Source organism: Aphanomyces astaci, assembly GCF_000520075.1.
Source record: "Aphanomyces astaci strain APO3 unplaced genomic scaffold supercont1.15, whole genome shotgun sequence".
Classification (NCBI taxonomy): domain Eukaryota; phylum Oomycota; class Saprolegniomycetes; order Saprolegniales; family Verrucalvaceae; genus Aphanomyces; species Aphanomyces astaci.
In genome coordinates, this window is record NW_009798278.1 from 790,526 (window position 1) to 809,672 (window position 19,147).

The window sequence follows — 19,147 nt, forward strand, 5'->3', positions numbered from 1 at the left end:
GGAAAAATCACCATTCGATAAAGTACCCTCGCGATTTTATCGCCGGCCACCTGCGACCATGGTGGAGAAGCACCATTGCCGTCAATGCAATACGTGGATCCAAGGAGATCGCATTGTACGACCATGCTTCCGACATGCCTCCATTCCATCTTCCTCCTGATCTTGTGGACGATGATAGAGCATTCGAAACCATGAAGCAAGCCAGAGGCACAAGGAACGCGTCACGGCGAATGCCACGCATCGAGCGGCAGAGAAGGAGAAAGCGGATCGAAATGAGTCAGAACGGCTGATGGAACTCGAAGAAGTCGAGTGTGTACGTGTCTGACTTGTACGATGTGGTATCGTCATCATGGAGTAGAATGCGCGAGCAAGGTTTGCGATGGACATGCGCGGCCGGTCCACGGCGGTTGCATCCGACAGATACGACGTGCCCATCGGTGCAGGGCCTGTCTTGTTGCCTCCTCAACACGAAGAGGACGATGATGACATTCCGCCCCCACCACCTCCCCGTCGACACAAGATGACACCGCCACCGCCGCCGCCACGACCGCAGCACGTCGCCCAGCAACACCAGCAACATCACCATACATATCAAGCGGCCGCCGAAGCTGCTCCCCGTCCTGTCGTTGACGTGTACTACCCGCCTCCTGCAGGCCCACCACCGCCGCCTTCCCTTCCTCCTCCCTCCATCCCATCGAACGCATGGCATCCCTTACCGCCATCTTCACCTCCACACTCGGTGTATCCGCCGCACCATCCACAGCCTCCACCTCCAGCCATGAATCCCCCTCAATCACTTCCACCATCTCACGTCGAGCCATCCATTGAAGGCGTTGAGAAATCCAAGGGCTTTTACACTGTCCGCGGCGTCGTGTACCTTGAAGGTCAAGCCCACGAGGTACTTACTTTAGCACATTCCTATTATTCGAGTATGGTTACCGTACTATTTGCCGTACCTTTGTACCATGTAATTAAATTTGAACAATGTATTTAAATATTCCGTTTCCATACTGGCTTTGAGATTCCATTTACGTATTTACTTATATTTTTCCCGTTTTATATTGCATGGTGCAGATCAACAGCAAACATGGTGACTAACTTTTACTACCGTATTTGTCGTTGATCTGCACCATGAAATACAAAACGCGAATATAATTCTATAATTCAATACAATCTTGAATCAATTATCGAATTCGAATATTTAAATAAATGCTTCAAATTTAATTCCATGGTACCTTTACACCATGTAATCAATTTGGAACATTTTATTCAAGATTACATATATTTCACATTCATTTGAATTCCATCGTTATGACGCATTTGGTTCAAAGTTGGAGGGGGTAGAGTCCAATCGAATAGCGGCAACCCAAACGCAGACAATCGACTAGCCAATGAAATGAAAGTCATCAAATATATAAATGGTAGGCCCATTTGTCCCAGTTGAACTATTTCTATTCAATTTTCGTATATATACTAGTACACTGTATGGTATACAATTGTGCTTCGATTTCTCTCAAATATAAAACTGCCCAGTCCAGTCATATTTGGGTGAAATGGACAATATATTATTGCGTTTGATATGTCAAGATCAACGACAAATAGCCAGTCATGCCTCTTATATATATTATGCTAGTCCAAGCTCACCAAGGCCAAACCATGTGAAGTATGGATCGAAGACGAAGAGAGCTGGGTACCAGTCACGATCACTCGCATCTTCACGACCACAGTTCACGACACCAACGAAAAGTTCAAGCATTATCACGTCCAGCGTCAAGACGACCCCGCCGCCCCGCCCATCGAAGGCGTGCGGAGCGATGCGTTGCGGATTCCGCTCAATCTTCCCGTGGGCATGGTCGTGCCGACGGAACGTGACCAGACCGCCGACTTTTTGCATCGCGTGCAGCAGGTTGTTGCTGGAGACTCGTCGTGCCGAGTTTCTGAGCCAGTTGCTGCGAAATCTGCTCCCGACTATGGCGGATGGGCCACTGTGAGCGTCCGAGTGGTCGACGAAGCCGCAGAAGAAGCGGCGATCGAGGCCGACGCAAAAGCATTTCAAGCCCAAACCACCGCGATTCAAGTGGAACGAGACAACGAACTGCTCATGGAAGAGAGTTTGCATGCTGACAATGCTATGGGCGCGTTTAATCCGTGGGGAGGGCGATACAAAGGCATTGCACTGGACGAGACCAGCAAGAACGATCCTGAAGAACAAGACAATGAAGGAGGAAGGGGTAAAGCCAACCACGTGGTGGCATTTCATGTCAAAAAAGGCAAGCGGGCCAACGGCAAGAGACGGGTAGCAGACGACGCATGAAACTTACGAGGTCAAAGGGCTGGTGTGGCTATGTACTGTATTATTCCCCATCTTCCTGTACCCACGACAGTACCAAAATACAGTTGTACTATACCCAGTTTTAGGCTTGTAGAATGATAATACAAGGACGTCATGCAACGTTAGTCGTGGGGTACAGAATTGCGCGGCTGGCAAATCCAAAGGACATTTGGTGGAGTAAAGGAATGCAATCAAGGACATTTGGTGGAGTACAGGAATTCAAGGACATTTGGTGGAGTAAAGGAATGCAAGGAAGGACATTTGGGAGCTCAAGCAACCAAAGGTGCACAAGATAATATGCCTGAGTTACAACGTGTCAGCTATTTCATTTGCGGCGGCTGCTGCTGCTTACAATGACCCGCCTTGTGCCTTGATGCGTTCGGCCTAGAAAACCAGTTAGATTCCATGAAGGGCGACGAGATGCACACGTACGTCCAAGTAGGCGGTGCCGTAGGGCAAGAATTCGTCGCTGTGTGTTTCGGCCAACTTGGTGTACTCGGAGGCTTGCTTGACCAAGTCTGCTACTTCATCCTCGCTCACGTCGCGGACGTACTTCGCAGGGCTGCCCGCCCACAACTATCATGCTCGTCATGAGCCATGGATTCCTCACGACAAGAAAGGTGCATACCTGGTTGGAAGGGATGCGGCGACCAGGAGGTACGACGGTACCGGCGGCCAAGATCGAGTTGGACTCGACCAACGCGCCGTCCAACACGATGGAGCCCATGCCGACCAACACGTTGTTTTCGATCGTGCACGAGTACAAGATGGCGCCGTGACCGACGGTCACGTTGTTACCAATGGAGGTACCCGGGGCCAGGCCAGGGGTGGTGGTGCTCGACGTGTGGATTACCGCACGGTCCTGGATGTTGGTGCGGTTACCGATCGACACCTTGTTCAGGTCACCGCGGATCACGACGCCGTACCAGACCGACGAGTCGTTGCAAATCTCGACGTCACCGATCACGGAAGCGTTCGGGGCTACCCATGAGTCGTGTGCGATCACGGGAGCCTTGTCGTACAGCGCCATGATTTGGCGGTGGCGAGAGACTGATGAGAGCAAGTTCAAGTTAGCAATCATTGGGGTTGGTCGTTGGTGGAACACGTACACTTTTCGCGGTGCAGGCTGCTGCCCAACACACGAAGACCCAAGCGGTCGACAGCTTGGCCGGTTTCACGCACAGCGCGCCCCAGTTCGAAGATGGCCTTACGCATCGTCCTCGGTAGTCCTGCCTGCGAAAATGAAGTGCTGGCAGTCAGTGGTTTGTGTGCCACAGAAGCTTACAACATCCGGATGAAAAGATAAATTATCCGAAATTTCAGCGCCCAATCGATGGGCATCCGGTTGTATCCGGAAAATTCACGGCTATGAATTGATATTTTTTGGCCATGAACTGACATTTTTGGCCTTGAGTTGACATTTTAATTGCGGTTAGAGCTACCCTTTTGGCAAGTCTGCAAAAATTCCTAAAGTCTCATATCCCATGAAAAAAGGACAAAAGAAGTATCTACAAAGTTATTTGGATGCCAGTTGAATTTTGGAAAATTTATTTGATTTCCGAATTAACAGTCTGTACCAGTAAGTGCAAGACTTCCTCACAAACTCGATAAAAGAGTTGGACCAAATCGGTTTCGTTTTTTATGCCATAAAACACCCGAATCTCAAGAAAATTGTGGCATAAAATTCTGAGCTTTGGTGGCATCCAGTCGCACAAATCTCGAAAATAGTAGGAATATTTCGAATTTGCCAACTTTTCTTGGGATGCCACGAAAAAATGGCAGAAAATGGCCGTCCTGCCCTTATTATAGGAAATCGGAATACAATCACAAACATCCTGTTGCCGCCTCGATCCGGCGCATACAACATCGCGATGGGCTGGGTTATTCTCCCTGCGTTGCGCGTGTTTGAGCCCGGCTTCATCTTGGTCTCGTCGGGCTTTGACGCGTCGTACATGGATCCACTGGGGAACATAATGGTGAGTCTCCAGCAAATGCTTTGGGCAAATGGCGGATGCTCACGGTGGTGTCCGACGCCTGCTGCGGCCGACTCGTGTTTTGCCACGAAGGGGGGGTACAGCGACTTCTACGTGCCACTTTGTGAGGCGCTATTGGGCCTCAGGGAACGGTGAAGGACCCGCTCCTGTACGAAGCCCGGACCAGAGGAGGGCAGGACCATCAGCCCCACCAAGACCCATGCTCGAACAAGTGCTCGCGTCGAGTAAACTGCTCCAATCCCCTCCAACTGATCAACACTCTCTGAAACAGCGGAGATGGTTCAATAATGGTTGGAGTGGATGTACAAATGGGGCTGGCTAAAGCGCTCTGCTTTCATTAGCGCTCGTTTGGACGTTTGAATGGGCGAAAACGGTGCTTTCAACTGCTTTAATGCATACGTAAACTATCGTTAATCTGTGAAGAGCTCTTCAGTTTCAATCGTTAATATCAAGTTAAGCCCGTCGATCTACTTTTGCGTGTGAAGCACAGTTAGTGCGATAGCTGACAGCAAATTGCCCCAGGATGACCAAACGTGCCCGAGGTAGGTGTGGTCGAGAGTGGATGTGCACCGAATTCCCATTCGTGCTCTTGGTCCGCCGTGTGGTGGAACAAACCGGGACGACGCACGGGGTCATGGTGGCCCACTGCCCGCTGGCCGACGCCTTGGCCTCGTCGGTTGGCGAAGGCTGGGTATACCCGCTTGGACGCAACATTCATGCCCTACGGCTCGAATGGACGCTGGACAAGCCCGTCCAGGCAATGTCGTCGGGCATCCATGGCGGTGGCTCGGTGAGCGGGCTGTCCTCGCGTGGACATGCTTGGACGCCCCGCGTGTAGTTGTTGAGCGCAGTTTCAAGCCGGTCGCCGATCCATCGCAGTTGAGGATCGACGAAGCAGCATGACACTGGACGCAGAGCTCGTTTAGTCTACTAGGGTCAACTATAACGTTTACCAGTAGCAGCATTCAGTAGCAATGCTTTGAGATAATCATGGTATCGTTGACTTTCTCCTCGTGTGTGTCCTGCGACGGTGGCTGGGTTGTCGTCACGCACGACAACTGATATCATTCGTAGCTAGCTATAACCACACTATATTCATGTATTAATATCATGGTTATTGTAACTGCGCCAACGCATAATCGTGTAAAGTGGCGACGTCATCACGAAACGGCCGCCAAGTCGTTTTGGCCACAACGGACCTCAAGGGTTGGCACGAGTCACCGCCGCCGTCTGTCGACATGGAAGCTGGGACTGTGCAGCTGCCGACTCGGCGAATCACTGTATACGACAACCCAGAGCGCGTGCAGCGACTTCGAGCCAATGCCGCCCACGACCTCAAACGATCAGCCTCTAAAGAAGTCGTTGAAATGGTTTGCCTTTCCATTGGCTTCGCGTGGCTTGATGTATGGGACTGGTTTTGATGGTTGTAGATCAACTACATTGTGTTCCTTGGCTTGTTCCTCGCCGCAACTTTCCATGGCCGCAACGACAACTCGTTTTCAACTCGGGTTGCATACCTGTCGCAGCTACAAGACAAACCCCTCGCGCACGCGTCGGCGTTCCGGTCGTTCTACACCATGTCGTCCATTCGCGAGCTCCATGACTACCTCCGTACTATTTGGTGGTTCTACCTATTAGTAACTTCATGTAGGCGGACCGTTTTACGACACGATTTACCGCGCCGGGTCTTTCGACGGGGACACCAACTTCCCCAAGGGGAGTTATTACAACGACAGGGGCTACCTCGCAGGTTACGGCCGCATCGTCGGCCCCATTCGAATAGGACAAGTACGCTGATTGGTTTACAGTCCAACAACCCAACCCAATGTGTATACGATATGATAGACTCGAGTGCAAGGCCAGAATTGCACGGGGGCCCTAGCCCTCGTCGTCCCGCCCCTATTTCCACGGGGTTGCTATCCAGAACTCACGACAGCCACCGAAAGCCTGGACGCGTTTGGCGCCCCGAACGGCACAGTGTACTTTGCACGGACAGCCATGCCGAGCGAACCGTATTTTGTCACCAAGAGTGCTCGGGTGTACGGGGCGCCCCGGTTCGTCTTGGAGATTCCGTCGGCGGAACCTGCCGACACGTGCGACGACGCGACCAAAGTCGGGTGTCCCGTCTACGACCAGCTTGTGTCGCTGGCCACGCACAAGTTCGTACACCCACAATAAACGATTGAATGGCTAAGAAATGATTGACCTAGATTTGTGGACGTGGCGACTCGCGTGTTGTTTATCGACTTGACCACGTACAACCCTAACACGGACGAACAGACGTCTGTGCGGCTCCTGGTCGAGTTCACAAAGGGCGGGGGGTTCACGCCCCAAGTCGAATGCATGAGCTACCGACTGTATCGCAACAACACGACGTCTGACATGGTGCGCCTGGGCCTCGAATTGCTCGTGTTGTTGCTCGTGGTTGTGCAACTTCGTCAAGAATTCCAGCTCATGCGACGGATGAAGTGGGTGTATTTGAGCATGGTGGCCAACGTGGCGCACGTGTTTAGCCTTGTGGTGTTCGCCCCCCTCGTGGCACTCCGAGTGCTCTGCTACATGCACTTGCCGTCGCCCACGGCCATCGACCTCACCGCGTTCACGAACTTCAGGTGCGTGCGATCGACCGGGACACTTGAAACCTAAGTTGGAATGGCGTGGCGACTAGAACGTCCATCTGGTACTATGCCCTCGCCGACGCCGTTACGAGCTTTACGTTTTTCCTGTCGTGGCTCAAGCTATTCAAGTTCCTCGCTTGTACGTGAATGTCATGTGTAGGTTCTAGGGTTAAACGTTTTGTGATTTTTTTGGTAGTTTTGCCCCTTTTTGCCCCGTTGACAAAAACAGTAACGAAAGCCGCCAAGCAAGTAGCGGGGCTGATCCTGATATTTGGGGTGGCATTGACTGGTTCGGCGTTGTCGTTTACAATGGTAGAGCGTTGTATACACTAGAACAATATCCCCCCCCCTGAATTGAGGTATCTTGTAGGCATTTGGGTTGGACGCAGAAAACTACAAAACGGTGGCCGACAGTTGGTACGATCATATACGTTATTACTAGGCACAACAACGCGTTTGGAGAGTCATAACTACCCCTCCCCTCTTCCAACTTGTGTAGCTTAGGGCTGTTGAAAATTCTGCAAGGCGAGCTCGAATTCGAAGAGCTCCACACGTCCAACCGTGTCCTGGGCCCACTCTTCTTTGTGATTTTCGTCACTTTGATGTTCTTCGTCATCTTGGTGAGTCCCCCCTTCAATATATGTGTTTTCTCATGTTGATGTGTAGAACATGTTTATCGTCGTTATATCCGACGGTAAGGTGTATTACGTAGCATACAATATACAACACATGCTTTGGTAGCGTACGTCGAGACCAAGGGCGAGCTCGAACTCATGAAAGCCATGCACATGGACACGTTATCCAAGCAAGTACTGCACCACATACTACATGTACGTCCACTTGGTTGCCTCGATGTCTAGAGTGCGCTGGGCTAAACGGTACATGTCCCAGGATGTACTGTTCAACCTGCCAGGGTGTGGGGCGCGACTGCAGCGTCGATACGGCTATGTTTTAGACTCATTAAAGGCCATCACCGAAGACAAAAAGCTCGCGATAGATGAATGCCGCAAGACAACCGCGAAATCCACCGCGTTGCACGCCAACTCTGTCAAGCACGTCAAGTTCAAGCGCAAAGTGAAGCCCGAGATGGTGCAGCAAGCCCATCTAAGTATCGACGACTACGTGCACGAGCTGAGCGCTCTACGGGCATCTCTGGCCCAAGACCATCCCCACTTACTACAGCCACAGCCTCCCCCCACGACTCCACAGGATTGAACACCAGCCTAAGCTATTTAAATATTAACCGTGGACAGTTTCATCAGGATCAGGAAAAGTCGGTTCCATTTTCTTGTAACTGGGGCGTTGTAACCGATTGTTGTGGTGGTGTCGATTCAACAACACTTGAGGGTGGTTTGGCCAGAGAAGATGGAAAGGATCAATCGCAAAACCATGATGCTCATGGGCGTCAACGAAGATGAAATGATTGTGATCTTGAAAAAGATCGAGGAACTCAAAGGGTTTTCTGCGCAGTACGAAATCAAAGACATGGTACTAAAACCCGTGTTGATCCTGTCGACACAATATGATTCGACCACGTACCTTGGTTGATGCAAGTATATGCTATTGTGTGGGATGGAGTAGATTCAGTACTTGATGTTCCTCGCGCTGTTTATCGTCGTGACCGTGGACATCAGCGGCCACTTTGCGCCTGACAGCCCCTACCGCGTCACGGCCATGCTGAATGCCCAGCTGAGGGACAAGCCCTTCCGGTACCAAGACATCCACGTCAAGAAAACGTTCGACACGATCAAGACCGTCCAGGAGTTGCATCAGTACTTGAGTACGTACTTATTAATGACACCCATCAGTCCTACGAGATTTCCAAGACACACAACCCCATATATATCTCGTTACGAATAGCTGCTCAGGAATAATATACCGTTAACTATAGTTGTTTCACCTTGTCCTGTATATGTATATAGCTGGGCCATTTTACGACGTCGTGTTTGCAGGCGACTCGTTCGACGGCGACAACGAGTTTCCCCACGGGGACTTGTATGCCGACCGAGGGTACCTTGGCGGCAACACCCGCCTCGTGGGGCCTATTCGCATTGGCCAAGTATGATTTTTCTTCAAGTTCATTGTATATGGAGGGAGTACTAACTCCTTTAATTACATCATGTCCATGTTTGAACTCTTCAAAGTGCACTGATGCCTCATTTTGCATGCTAAATCTCATGGTACTATTTTTGAACCATACGTTTATAGATTCGCGTGAAAGCGGAAGTGTGTGGGGGCGCCATGGCCGCCGTCCCAGGCCTGTTCACTGACCCCGTTCAGTGCTTCAACACGTACTCAGCCTCGACCGAGAGCACCACGACCTTTGGGTATCACTTCAACTACACGGCGCTGTCACCGAAACCTGCCGAGCCTCGATTTTACTCGCACATGCACCACTGGTACGGCAGCCCCACGTTTGGGGAGATGGTGCCGTCTACCGAAGCCGACTCGTGCGACTTTGAGACCAAAGTAGCGTGCCCTGTGTACGACCAGCTAGTGTCGTTGAAGGAACACAAGTAAGGCAACAACTACAACTAAAGAGAAAAAAACAACTGAAAACGGTTTAAATAATATTGGCACTGTGAGTAGGTACTTTGACAAGGCCACCCGCGCAGTGTTTATCGACTTGAACTTGTACACGGCCAACATTGACCACACGACCAGTGCCCGCCTTTTTGCTGAAATGCTGCCAGGTTGGGAATTCTTCCCCCGGGGAGGGGGGGAGATGGGGGGTTCCTTCCTCACAAGGGTGGGGTGGGGAATTCTTCCTTCCCAAGGGAACATAATATCCTTTCTCACAAACGGTTGTAGGGGGCGGTGTGACGACACAAGTGGAGTTTCTAACGTACCGCCTCTACCCGTGGCACGACACGGCTGACTTTATCCAAAGCGGCTGCGAAGGGCTCATCTACGTCGTGGTTCTAGTTAAGCTGAGGGGCGAAGTTGCTTTGGCGCGGCGCGTGGGGCGCCGGTATTTTTCCATGTTTTCTAACCTCGCGATCGTGTGCAACTACTTGTTGTTCCTGTTCGTGCTCGGGTTTCGTGCGTTGAGCTTCCTGACCCTTCCCAGCGCCCTCTCGGACTCGGCCTTTGTGGATTTGAGGTATAGTACATCCAACCAGGCAGGACGACCCTCCTACTTGAAAGAACCAACGCATAGAACGCCGACCATCTACTTTGGCCTGGCGCGATCGTGCCAGAGCTTCAACTGCTTCCTTTCGTGGCTCAAACTGTTCAAGTTCCTCTCTTGTACGTAACGAAAGTTCCTTGATGAAGAAAAAACGAGGACATTTGGTTCTTGTGGTAGTAGTTGTTATTGCGATGCATATTTGCGGTAGTGATGTACCTACTAACGACACAACTAGTCATCCCCATGTTTGGCCAACTCACCAAAACTGTGACACGGTCCGCTGGCAAGGTGCTGGAGCTCGTCGTGATCTTTGTGCTCACGCTCGTGGGTGCGGCGCTGGCATTTTACTTGGCGTTTGGCAACTTTGCGACCAACTACCACACGTTCCAGTCCAGTTTGTACGACTCATTCTCTTGTATATCTATAAATCCTAATATGTTTTGAATTATTCTCCACAACCACCAATCAAAACAACTCACGGGAGTGCTATTTTGAATGGTGGATAGCTACACGCTGCTGCACATTGTCACGGGTGAAATGTCATTGACCGACCTCCGCCTTGCCAACCGCGTGCTCGGCCCGTTCTTTTTCATTTCGTTTGTGTTTTTAATGATGTTTATCATCTTGGTAAACAATATATATATATGCACAAGATCATCCCTCTAGCGTAATCCTGAATCCTTTATCGAATGTTGTAGAACATTTTCATCGTGATCGTGTCGGAAGGTACTGCAAAGTTGTAGCACATCATACATACCTTGACTTGTAATTCTTACTGCACTGATATTGTTGTAGCGTACACGGATACCAAGAAGGAGCTGCACTTGATGAAAGAGATGGCGCTGGACACCCTCTCCAAGGAAATCGCCCACCATTTCCTCCATGTAAACTTCGCTCGACAAGCGAGATCTGATGTGTCGTTAGGAGTTTGTGTACCGCGTCCCCATCTTGGGGGTGCATGTGTTCCAACCACTGATTGAAGGCACGTCCAAAGCGATTGCCAAAGTGAACTTGAATGCCACTGAAGTCACGAGGGTACTGCATATACGTAGCTAACTACTTACATGGCCTAACGTTGTTGGCTGTGTTGGACAGAGGCTTCGAAACAGCACTGCGTCCGTGGTATGCGCTTGTTCAGTAAACAATATATGTTGTGATAGTGTCAATTTTAGGGCCGTAACTCTATCGTGGGCCTTGCCGAGGTCAGTCATCATCGTGACACTATAAAAAAACTGATTTTTTAGATTACATTACCTCTTCTATTATAATATGTCCATGCTATCGTTTATTGGTTGTGTCATTTGTAGGCGAACGCGCCAGTAGTACCGACGACGACTCATGAGCCTGTGGCTGCAGAGACGTCTCTTCTTGTGGCAGAGAGTTGCTCAGACGCGACCGACGTGGCGGCTCCAGTGGTTGCTATAACAAAACCGACCTTAACGTCTCCGTTGACACTAGCGTGCTATGACAAGCTCGTCGACATCGAACGCCTGTTGCCAGCCTGTCTGGAGCGACTTCAGGCCGCCAACGACTTGGGGACACTCAAGGCGTGGCTGAACCACTGTCGGTCGCTCAAGGCCCAGTTGGACGAGATCGCCACCGCCTCACACCACGTTGGTAGGTAAAATACAACAGTAATAAATTTCCATCTTTAGGACCACTCTGGCTGCCACAAAAAATGTCAGCTTTTCAGAAATATTATGACAAGTTTTCAAACGACAGCCTTTGTGTGTTTGGCTATCAAATCTGACATATATAGAGTGACATAATACGTCGAATTTTTACTGTTTTACTACTAGGGTGGTAAGTAGTAATACAAATAATACTGTTATTCCCCAAAGAATGATTGGGCATGAATATATATCTCATTCTAAATGCCATTGCATTTGAAATGTCATATTGTTGTGTTTTAAGACAAACCGGAGCGACAATCGACACAACCAAATGTATTTAGCCAATCAGATTGCAGGAAACAATCATTAACTTGAAATTAGTGTGTGACTCATCACAGGGGACCGTTTTACATGCAAAATTCAGTACAAAGAATCGATCGAGTGATTGGGCGATTCGGCACACCAGTTGTACTATTGTCAAATCGATTTGAAACTGGAGCGCTCAGCAGAATCGAATGTCTTAAGAAAATGGATTAAAGACAGCCTAAGCCAATCAAACCACGTTCTGGTAAATTTCTGCCAATCCAAATGTTTGAATCGGCAAGTCCCTCCGCATTGGGCAAAACCAAATATATACTGATATTTGTATAGTATAGTTTGTACAAGCTTAAATTAGATCAATCACAAGTACTGTATGGTGCATTTCATCTAAACACTACAGATCGGTCATCCGCAGGAGATGTTTTAGTACAAACGCCTCGGTTCTTTCAGTTATTTTGATTTTCGTCAACCCCAGCGGTAAAGCGGTAAAAACTCCGCGTAACTATCATACTAGTATCCAGAAATGAACACGGAGGCATAAGTTTGCTTTGGACGACGGTGATGATGTGGAATTCACTTGTGAGAGATCCTTGACCACCTTCCCGCCCATTATAGTCAATAGTAGGTCGTCATTCCAACCTGCCCCTGGATAGTCAGGCTGAAGCTGCTCGACTATGTAGGGACTGACTAGTTCTCACAGCTAATTTACAAAACGGGGAGCAAAGCTCACCCTCGCTTTGGTCAAGGTCGTTATATTGTAGGGGCTGCCGATGCACTCGACGAATTTAGTGAAGTGTGAGTCACGAGCGCGTTTGAAGGATCCATTTGCTCAAAGGAAAGTGTTTATTGGCTTTCCGTCAACTGCATGATACCCATGCATAGCATATTATTGGCTAATTCGTCAAAACTGTATTTTACAGTGGAGACTGTAAATCTGGCCGATGTCGCCCAATGGGGTTGTAAAAACTGTAAATAATCCGGATAGAACTGTAGAATAGCGTTTACAGTCGCACTGGTGGGGATGCTCTTATACATCGGTTGCTCGGGTACAATTCCCTCATTAAAACAGTTCCACTGTTGTTTTGACCCGAAATACTGTTTCAATGAGGTTTATATGGAATTTTGTATGATCAGACCACCTCACCTTTTACTAGGGGTTAAGTGCATCTCAGTGGTTAGCGACTAGCGATGCAGTACTGGGGGTATGACGGAGTCCCAGGTTACAGGGCTACTGCCGAAAAGGGTGTATCCAAATGTAATAATTCCCTCATTGAAAGAGTATTTCGGGTCAAAACAACAGTGGAACTGTCTTAATGAGGGAATTATTCGTTGCTCGGTCTTGCGATTTTGCCCAGAATGCGAGGTCTCGTTTTTTAAATAAAGAGACCTCGAATAACATAAAAAGGGATCCCCGACCAGCCCCAAAGGGGCTGGTATGATAAAGTCCATGTCCGAAACTGAGACGTATCCGGACAAAATATTTTCGCAATCCAAAAAATGTCGATCAATACTTTTTCGTCTTTTATGAAAATGAGTGTCAGACATGAACGGACTATTCCAGGCGTCGATGGACCATCCACGCCTCAAAACTCGCTTCCATGTCTGAGTTATTCCGGAAAGCGTGAACGATTGTGTTATCCGGATAATTTGGGTACTAACCAATCAAAAGCTCGGAATATCTTGAAACATGGACAGAAATATTCCGCGACCAGCCCCTTTTGGAGCTGCAGTGGAGATGAAAATTTGGGTATTTTGGTTATTTCTGGTTTGTCCCAAAAATAACCCACTATAACATTGAATCATGCATGCACTTCGAACAGAGGTCGTGTACAGTGGTGCGGTAAAATCGGGCCAGTGCCACTGTCCCGAAATACAAAAAATCAGAGTAGAATATAAACGCTGGATTGGACAAAACTTGATTCAATTGCGCAGGCCAATTGGCTAGTTTCAAATATGGTAGCTGAAATTCCAGGCGAAGCGCTTCGAGGCGTGGGCGAGTATTGTCGGGAAGGGCTGATGTTGTAGGAAGCTGTTTGTGCAAGAGACGACCGAGAGCTTGGACGTCAGGCAAAAGGCGCTCAAATTCGTTGGAGACTCGGCTTTCGTACGGTGAAGAGCAAGTTGAGACCGGGCCGAAGCTTGACTTTGTCACTAAAATTCAATGTAAAAGCCAGCCAATCAGTCGAACCAAGAATACCAAGAACATGCATATGTATGTCGTGTCTCCACTTCAAGGTCACATTGCACATCGGTACTGTACTACGCATCGGCAGAAGTCAAGGCAATCATGTCGTCTAACAGAGGCGCCTCCACGTACGAGATTGCCGACAAAATTCCCCCTCGGCGTCAGTACTTCCGAGAGAAGCAGCGCGAGTATCGCCGCAAGATGATTGCTGACGGGGCGACTGCCAAAGCACAGTGCGTGCATCTTCAGTCGATCCTTGTCCGCCTTCAAACAGCCAGGCTGCCGTCCATGGCGCCGCGTGAAGCAAGTGATGGTCCGTTGTCCTGGCATTCCATTGCCAAAGTGTTCAAAAGTGAAGCCCACCGGGTCTTGACGGACCGCCAGTCACTGATTACTCAAACGCAAGAGTTCGAATCCCTCAGGCAGGCCATGCAACACTTTGTCATGATGAACATTCAGGTACATTTTCACATTTCGATAGAAGCAGGCGAGTGAGATCATTGCGTATGTGCATGTAGCCGCCCATGTCCCGCAGCAATACGTGGCAGAATGCGACCTTGTTGGCCGACCCGAGTGCTCGAATCCTGGGCAAGGAGTGGCTCACGAAGCAAATGTACCACAACATACTCGAGGCGTTCTCGTTGTTTCCTGTCGTGAGCTATGACGACGAGTTAGTCCAGTTTGACTTGGAAGAAGACGACGGTGTGTTTACGTGGAAGGAGCAGATACAGTTCACATGGCCAGGCACGGTGCAAATGTTTCGACGCCTGGTCGAGACCAACATGCTGGCGGTGAATTTCCCGCATTATGTCGAAGCGACAAGTCCTTACCAGGTACTGTACATACAGTAGTCGGACGAATGGAGAGGATCAACCTGACCTTTGTGTTGTTTGGTTAGGTGGTACAAGAGATCACAGCCAACACTCGACAGTTCCACACGATCACACCCACAGGAAATTTCGTGAACTGGCTCCAAGGGCACTTCGTCGAAGCCGACCGGCTCATCATGGTCATGCGGCAAGTCGAACACGACGAATTATACATATGCCACCCCCTCCGCAAGCAGCGGCATGACATGTTGTGGTGTGTATTTCGTTCGGGGTTGTTCTGGACCATAGGCTTAGCTTTTCCGTTGCTTGTAGGACCGAGGTTCGGCAGGTATCGCCAACACACATCGTGCTGCGCTCAGTCAGCCGTGTGTCGCAGCTATTTCGACCCGCCACCGGGTTTATGAGTGTGGACGAGTTCGCGACGTTGAAGGGCGTCGATTTAACGGGCATCGACGACGGCCTCAAGGGCGCGTACTTGCGGCGCGAAATGATCCGAGGGGGGCATGAGGAGTTCTTGCCTTGGCGACAACATTTCATGGACGTGATGCACCAGAGCGCGACACAGTAATTCTGTGTCCACACTTCTACTGTAGTAGTAATATGCAGTATCGATCGATAACGTAACCTAGTGATTGATGCAACAGTATCGATGGTATATTCAAATCAAGTATAATTGAACTTTGTGTACACCATTTTGCGGTTAATTTCGAAAATTATCTGGTATATTTCGTGGAATCCCATTTAAATTCGTGGAGCTTCATTATGTTTCGTGACTTCGGCATTTAATTTCGTGGGAACGTCGAATTCACTCTTTATATTTCGTGGACTGTCAGTATATTTCGTGATTTGCTCAGTTAGATTCGCAAATATCCACTATATTTCGTGACATGACCAATATATTTCGCATAAATGTTAGCGCAATCGGTGAAAATATGCAAGGTTGACGACTATAGGCTCCAACCAATTCGTCGTCCATGTTTTCGGCTCTGTGGTCGAGGCGGGGAGCGTATTGATACAAACAGTTCGCATCAACTCCTTTGAAAATTGTAGATTTCTTGAGAATGATTGAGACTGTGCCCAAATGCTTTTGCGGGCCAAGTTTTGTAACAGTTTCAAGTGAACTGAGAACAAGTGATCAACAAAATAGTACGGTACTCCTTTCAAACTGGAAAAATTTAGGGTGCGTCTATAATTTCTTTACGGACTGTACAGATCGGCCATAGATGTTTTAGTTTAAACGCCTCGGTACTTTCAGTTAAACCCACGCAGACCAAGATATATTTGATGCACCATTTCGGCCAAATGTGCCTGGCTCCATATATTTCCATACAAAAAGACCGGTTGGTTTAAATTCTATTATTCGACCAATTTTTCACCAATCGAAAATCCGAACCGTAACTTCTGTTGGGCTTGTCCAGTTCTATCGTTATTACGGCTTATTTTCCTAAAAAATATATCAATACAAAGTTGGAGTAGGTGTCGAAAAACAAGGCATTTTTTTGTTGTCTTTGCAGTTACATGAAATGCACCAGAATACGTATGGTGCATTTCATCTAAAGACTACAAAAAAATGCCTTGTTTTTCGACAGCTATTCCAACTTTGTATTTATATTTTTTAGGAAAATAAGCCGTAATAACGATAGAACTGGACAAGGCCAACAAAAGTTGCGGTTCAAATTTTCGATTGGTGAAAAATTGATCGAGTAATATAATTTAAACCAACCAGCCTTTTTATATGGAAATATATGGAGCCAGGTACATTTTGGCTGAAAAGGAGCATCAAGTATATCTTGGTCTTTGTATACATCACTTATCCGTATGAAGGTTTCCTTTGTATCCGGAATATTCAGGACGTTTAACCTAATTACCAGATAAAACGAACGTAACAAAAAATGATTTAACGTCAAAAATACGTTGGTTCAACCGAGACGTTTAAACTAAAACGTCTCCTCCTGAGGATGGCCGATCTGTAGTCTTTCTTCAAAGTACAACGTAGTACATCATTACTACGGAGTACATCAGCAAATTTTACATTTTTCAGACCCACACCGGTTGCCAATAAATTTGACATCATGATGTAAACGCTCCATAAACACAGATTTCTCAACAGATCTGTTGGCTCCTTTACAGTCTATGCGATTGAGTTCCCAATAAACTTCTTCAAATACGTATGCCATCCCGATGTCCTCGACCACGCCGACAGCATGTATATGCATCTTAATGTAAGCCAACCCTGCCGCACTAAATTCTCGATTGGTGAGAGCTCCAAAACCTCCATCACCAGCGGGCGTCCTGCGCGTGTTTGCTCCATCAGGACTACCATTTCGGCCAACCGGTGTGGAATGGGTGTGAAGTGCTGTACTAATTTTACAGCTATCACCCCACAAACTGGATTTTGCAGTTCTACGTTTACACCAGCCGGTGGGGATGCATTTAGATGAAATGCACCATATAGTAACATTTTACTATGTGTACTGTTAGTTATTATAAATTATACACTTCATTACAACAGTGTATATTGTATGATTTTTCCACTTTGCAGATTATTCTTCAAGCATCTCAAGTCGGTACCGTAGTACTACGTATTACATACACATGCAATCAATACAAAGCGCCCCGGAACGTACATCGGCTACAGTACAGCGTATACGCATAGTTGGTGTCAAGGGAATTTGAAATGGATTATTACTTTAGTCACTTGAGCTTAAGGCACTGTAACGTCCGATTTACACTTTTTCGTGTACTTATTAAGTATCACTTGTGATGGTGTTACCTTGCAGAGCCCACAGAGTCCAATACAAAGTACTGTGGCACCACACTATGGCGCTGGTGTGTCCGCCAGACAAGCAAAGCGCAGCCCAAGGATTGTGCACTTTCCCCGGTATCGTAGCACAAACATACAATCTCCAGGATTGTTTGTTCATCCAGAACAAATTGAGGTTCGTACCCAATGTCAAGAAACGTGTGGGGATTGATTTCGTCGGGATACGGCAACGACATGTACTGACCCCACATACCAAGTTGAGCACATGCAGAACCGTCGGGACGCCTCTGGACCAGGCGCCCCACTAACGGCCACGTATGTTCGAATGAGATTATGTGCAAGCTCTACAACGATGCCTGCATTTCTCTGCAACTTGCTCATCTCTTTGAACCACTAATCTTTAACCAACGCCCTCAATTTCTTGTGCTGCGTCGACGTCAAGTTCTTTACAGGTGTCATCACATCCGGTGTCAACTCGCCACTACCAAGAGTCACAGCCAGATCTTTCACGAGGGTCTGGTCGACTACAGTGCCACGTCACCACCCCCCACTTCGGACCGACTAGATTGCCGGGCGAGGGTTCGCAGGTCGTGCGACGACATTTGGCTAAGTTGCCTCATACAATCCTCGATGGTAGATGGAGACGAGGGGGTGGGAGGATGCGCACTGCTGGTACCGTCGTATCATCAGGAGCTACAAGGTCTCGACCTTTCCAACTCTGACTTAGGTGCATAAATAGGGGACCGTGGAGGTGGTCTGGAAGGGGGGCGTCATGAGGCATTGTCGCACGCGATGAAGGTTGCATCTGGACGGAGGGATTGGTCAAGGTTGTGATTGGGGTGAATTCTGGTACGACCAACGAAGGAAACGACGACTTGACGCGTTGAAATGATGACAAAGATCGAGGCAAGGTCCCGCCGGCTTCGGCAGTCGCGGCGTTGGCACTCATACCCCGGTTCACGCCTTGCTGCACGATCTGGGCATGAAGTACCGATTGCACGAGCTCTATCCGGCGCTCAGAACGCGCCACCCCCGCGCCCCGCATCTCCCTCATAGTTTTGATATGCATTGGCCGTTGCAACGCGTAACGGTTTTGCAGGGGGTATATGTCACATACTAGTATCGGTTACGACAAAGGCAGCTACGGGAACCCACCTTGATGTATTTCTCACTACACCTGAATTTCTTATGACTGCCTCAACAATTCTGGCGCCTTGAAACAAATATATACAGGGGTCACCCGACAAAAGATACGTGCAGCTCGAACATTAGACAGATTTCGCAAACGTCAGTTCTATTTTAACCGCAACCTATCCTCTCAAATTCGATAAGGATAGAACTGAACCTGTTATAAATAATT

At 48.5% G+C, this 19,147-nt stretch overlaps 8 protein-coding genes across 9 annotated transcripts; 6 read left to right on the forward strand and 2 right to left on the reverse strand.

Moving 5' to 3' along the window:
- Positions 1–27: 27 nt before the first annotated feature.
- On the forward strand, positions 28–2,453 carry H257_07435 (hypothetical protein). The gene is made up of 4 exons (XM_009832961.1): positions 28–115; positions 179–313; positions 359–898; positions 1,634–2,453. Exons 1-4 carry the CDS (start codon positions 59–61, stop codon positions 2,312–2,314), a joined length of 1,413 nt encoding a protein of 470 aa, XP_009831263.1. The 5' UTR covers positions 28–58; the 3' UTR covers positions 2,315–2,453.
- An 83-nt stretch (positions 2,454–2,536) lies between these two features.
- Positions 2,537–3,592, reverse strand: H257_07436 (hypothetical protein). The gene is made up of 4 exons (XM_009832962.1): positions 3,442–3,592; positions 2,961–3,382; positions 2,765–2,908; positions 2,537–2,716 (listed from the first exon to the last, which is right to left on the reverse strand). The coding sequence occupies exons 1-4, from the start codon at positions 3,545–3,547 to the stop codon at positions 2,681–2,683; spliced, it is 708 nt and encodes a 235-aa protein (XP_009831264.1). The 5' UTR covers positions 3,548–3,592; the 3' UTR covers positions 2,537–2,680.
- Positions 3,593–4,203: 611 nt separating this feature from the next.
- On the forward strand, positions 4,204–4,461 carry H257_07437 (hypothetical protein; the record flags this gene model as incomplete). The annotated part of the gene is made up of 1 exon (XM_009832963.1): positions 4,204–4,461. One exon carries the CDS (start codon positions 4,204–4,206, stop codon positions 4,459–4,461), a length of 258 nt encoding a protein of 85 aa, XP_009831265.1.
- A 427-nt stretch (positions 4,462–4,888) lies between these two features.
- H257_07438 (hypothetical protein) lies at positions 4,889–5,164 on the forward strand (the record flags this gene model as incomplete). The annotated part of the gene is made up of 1 exon (XM_009832964.1): positions 4,889–5,164. One exon carries the CDS (start codon positions 4,889–4,891, stop codon positions 5,162–5,164), a length of 276 nt encoding a protein of 91 aa, XP_009831266.1.
- Positions 5,165–5,478: 314 nt separating this feature from the next.
- On the forward strand, positions 5,479–8,215 carry H257_07439. Of its 2 annotated transcripts, XM_009832965.1 has the most exons (12): positions 5,479–5,696; positions 5,757–5,937; positions 5,978–6,114; positions 6,172–6,485; positions 6,537–6,938; positions 6,995–7,083; positions 7,141–7,256; positions 7,315–7,361; positions 7,444–7,564; positions 7,611–7,638; positions 7,686–7,774; positions 7,836–8,215. In XM_009832965.1, exons 1-12 carry the CDS (start codon positions 5,565–5,567, stop codon positions 8,157–8,159), a joined length of 1,980 nt encoding a protein of 659 aa, XP_009831267.1. In that variant the 5' UTR covers positions 5,479–5,564; the 3' UTR covers positions 8,160–8,215. The 2 variants fall into 2 exon arrangements, with proteins under 2 accessions (XP_009831267.1, XP_009831268.1); XM_009832966.1 differs by having other exon boundaries at positions 5,479–5,937.
- Positions 8,216–8,266: 51 nt separating this feature from the next.
- H257_07440 (hypothetical protein) lies at positions 8,267–11,734 on the forward strand. Its single transcript, XM_009832967.1, has 15 exons — positions 8,267–8,432; positions 8,526–8,724; positions 8,867–9,003; positions 9,153–9,460; positions 9,534–9,637; positions 9,756–10,047; positions 10,105–10,193; positions 10,310–10,472; positions 10,581–10,701; positions 10,773–10,800; positions 10,870–10,958; positions 10,999–11,109; positions 11,170–11,196; positions 11,247–11,276; positions 11,382–11,734. The coding sequence occupies exons 1-15, from the start codon at positions 8,310–8,312 to the stop codon at positions 11,697–11,699; spliced, it is 2,139 nt and encodes a 712-aa protein (XP_009831269.1). The 5' UTR covers positions 8,267–8,309; the 3' UTR covers positions 11,700–11,734.
- Positions 11,735–14,295: 2,561 nt separating this feature from the next.
- Positions 14,296–15,591, forward strand: H257_07441 (hypothetical protein; the record flags this gene model as incomplete). Its single annotated transcript, XM_009832968.1, has 4 exons — positions 14,296–14,652; positions 14,712–15,026; positions 15,092–15,276; positions 15,336–15,591. The coding sequence occupies 4 exons, from the start codon at positions 14,296–14,298 to the stop codon at positions 15,589–15,591; spliced, it is 1,113 nt and encodes a 370-aa protein (XP_009831270.1).
- A 2,812-nt stretch (positions 15,592–18,403) lies between these two features.
- Positions 18,404–18,846, reverse strand: H257_07442 (hypothetical protein; the record flags this gene model as incomplete). Its single annotated transcript, XM_009832969.1, has 1 exon — positions 18,404–18,846. Exon 1 carries the CDS (start codon positions 18,839–18,841, stop codon positions 18,404–18,406), a length of 438 nt encoding a protein of 145 aa, XP_009831271.1. The 5' UTR covers positions 18,842–18,846.
- Between the last annotated feature and the right edge of the window lie 301 nt (positions 18,847–19,147).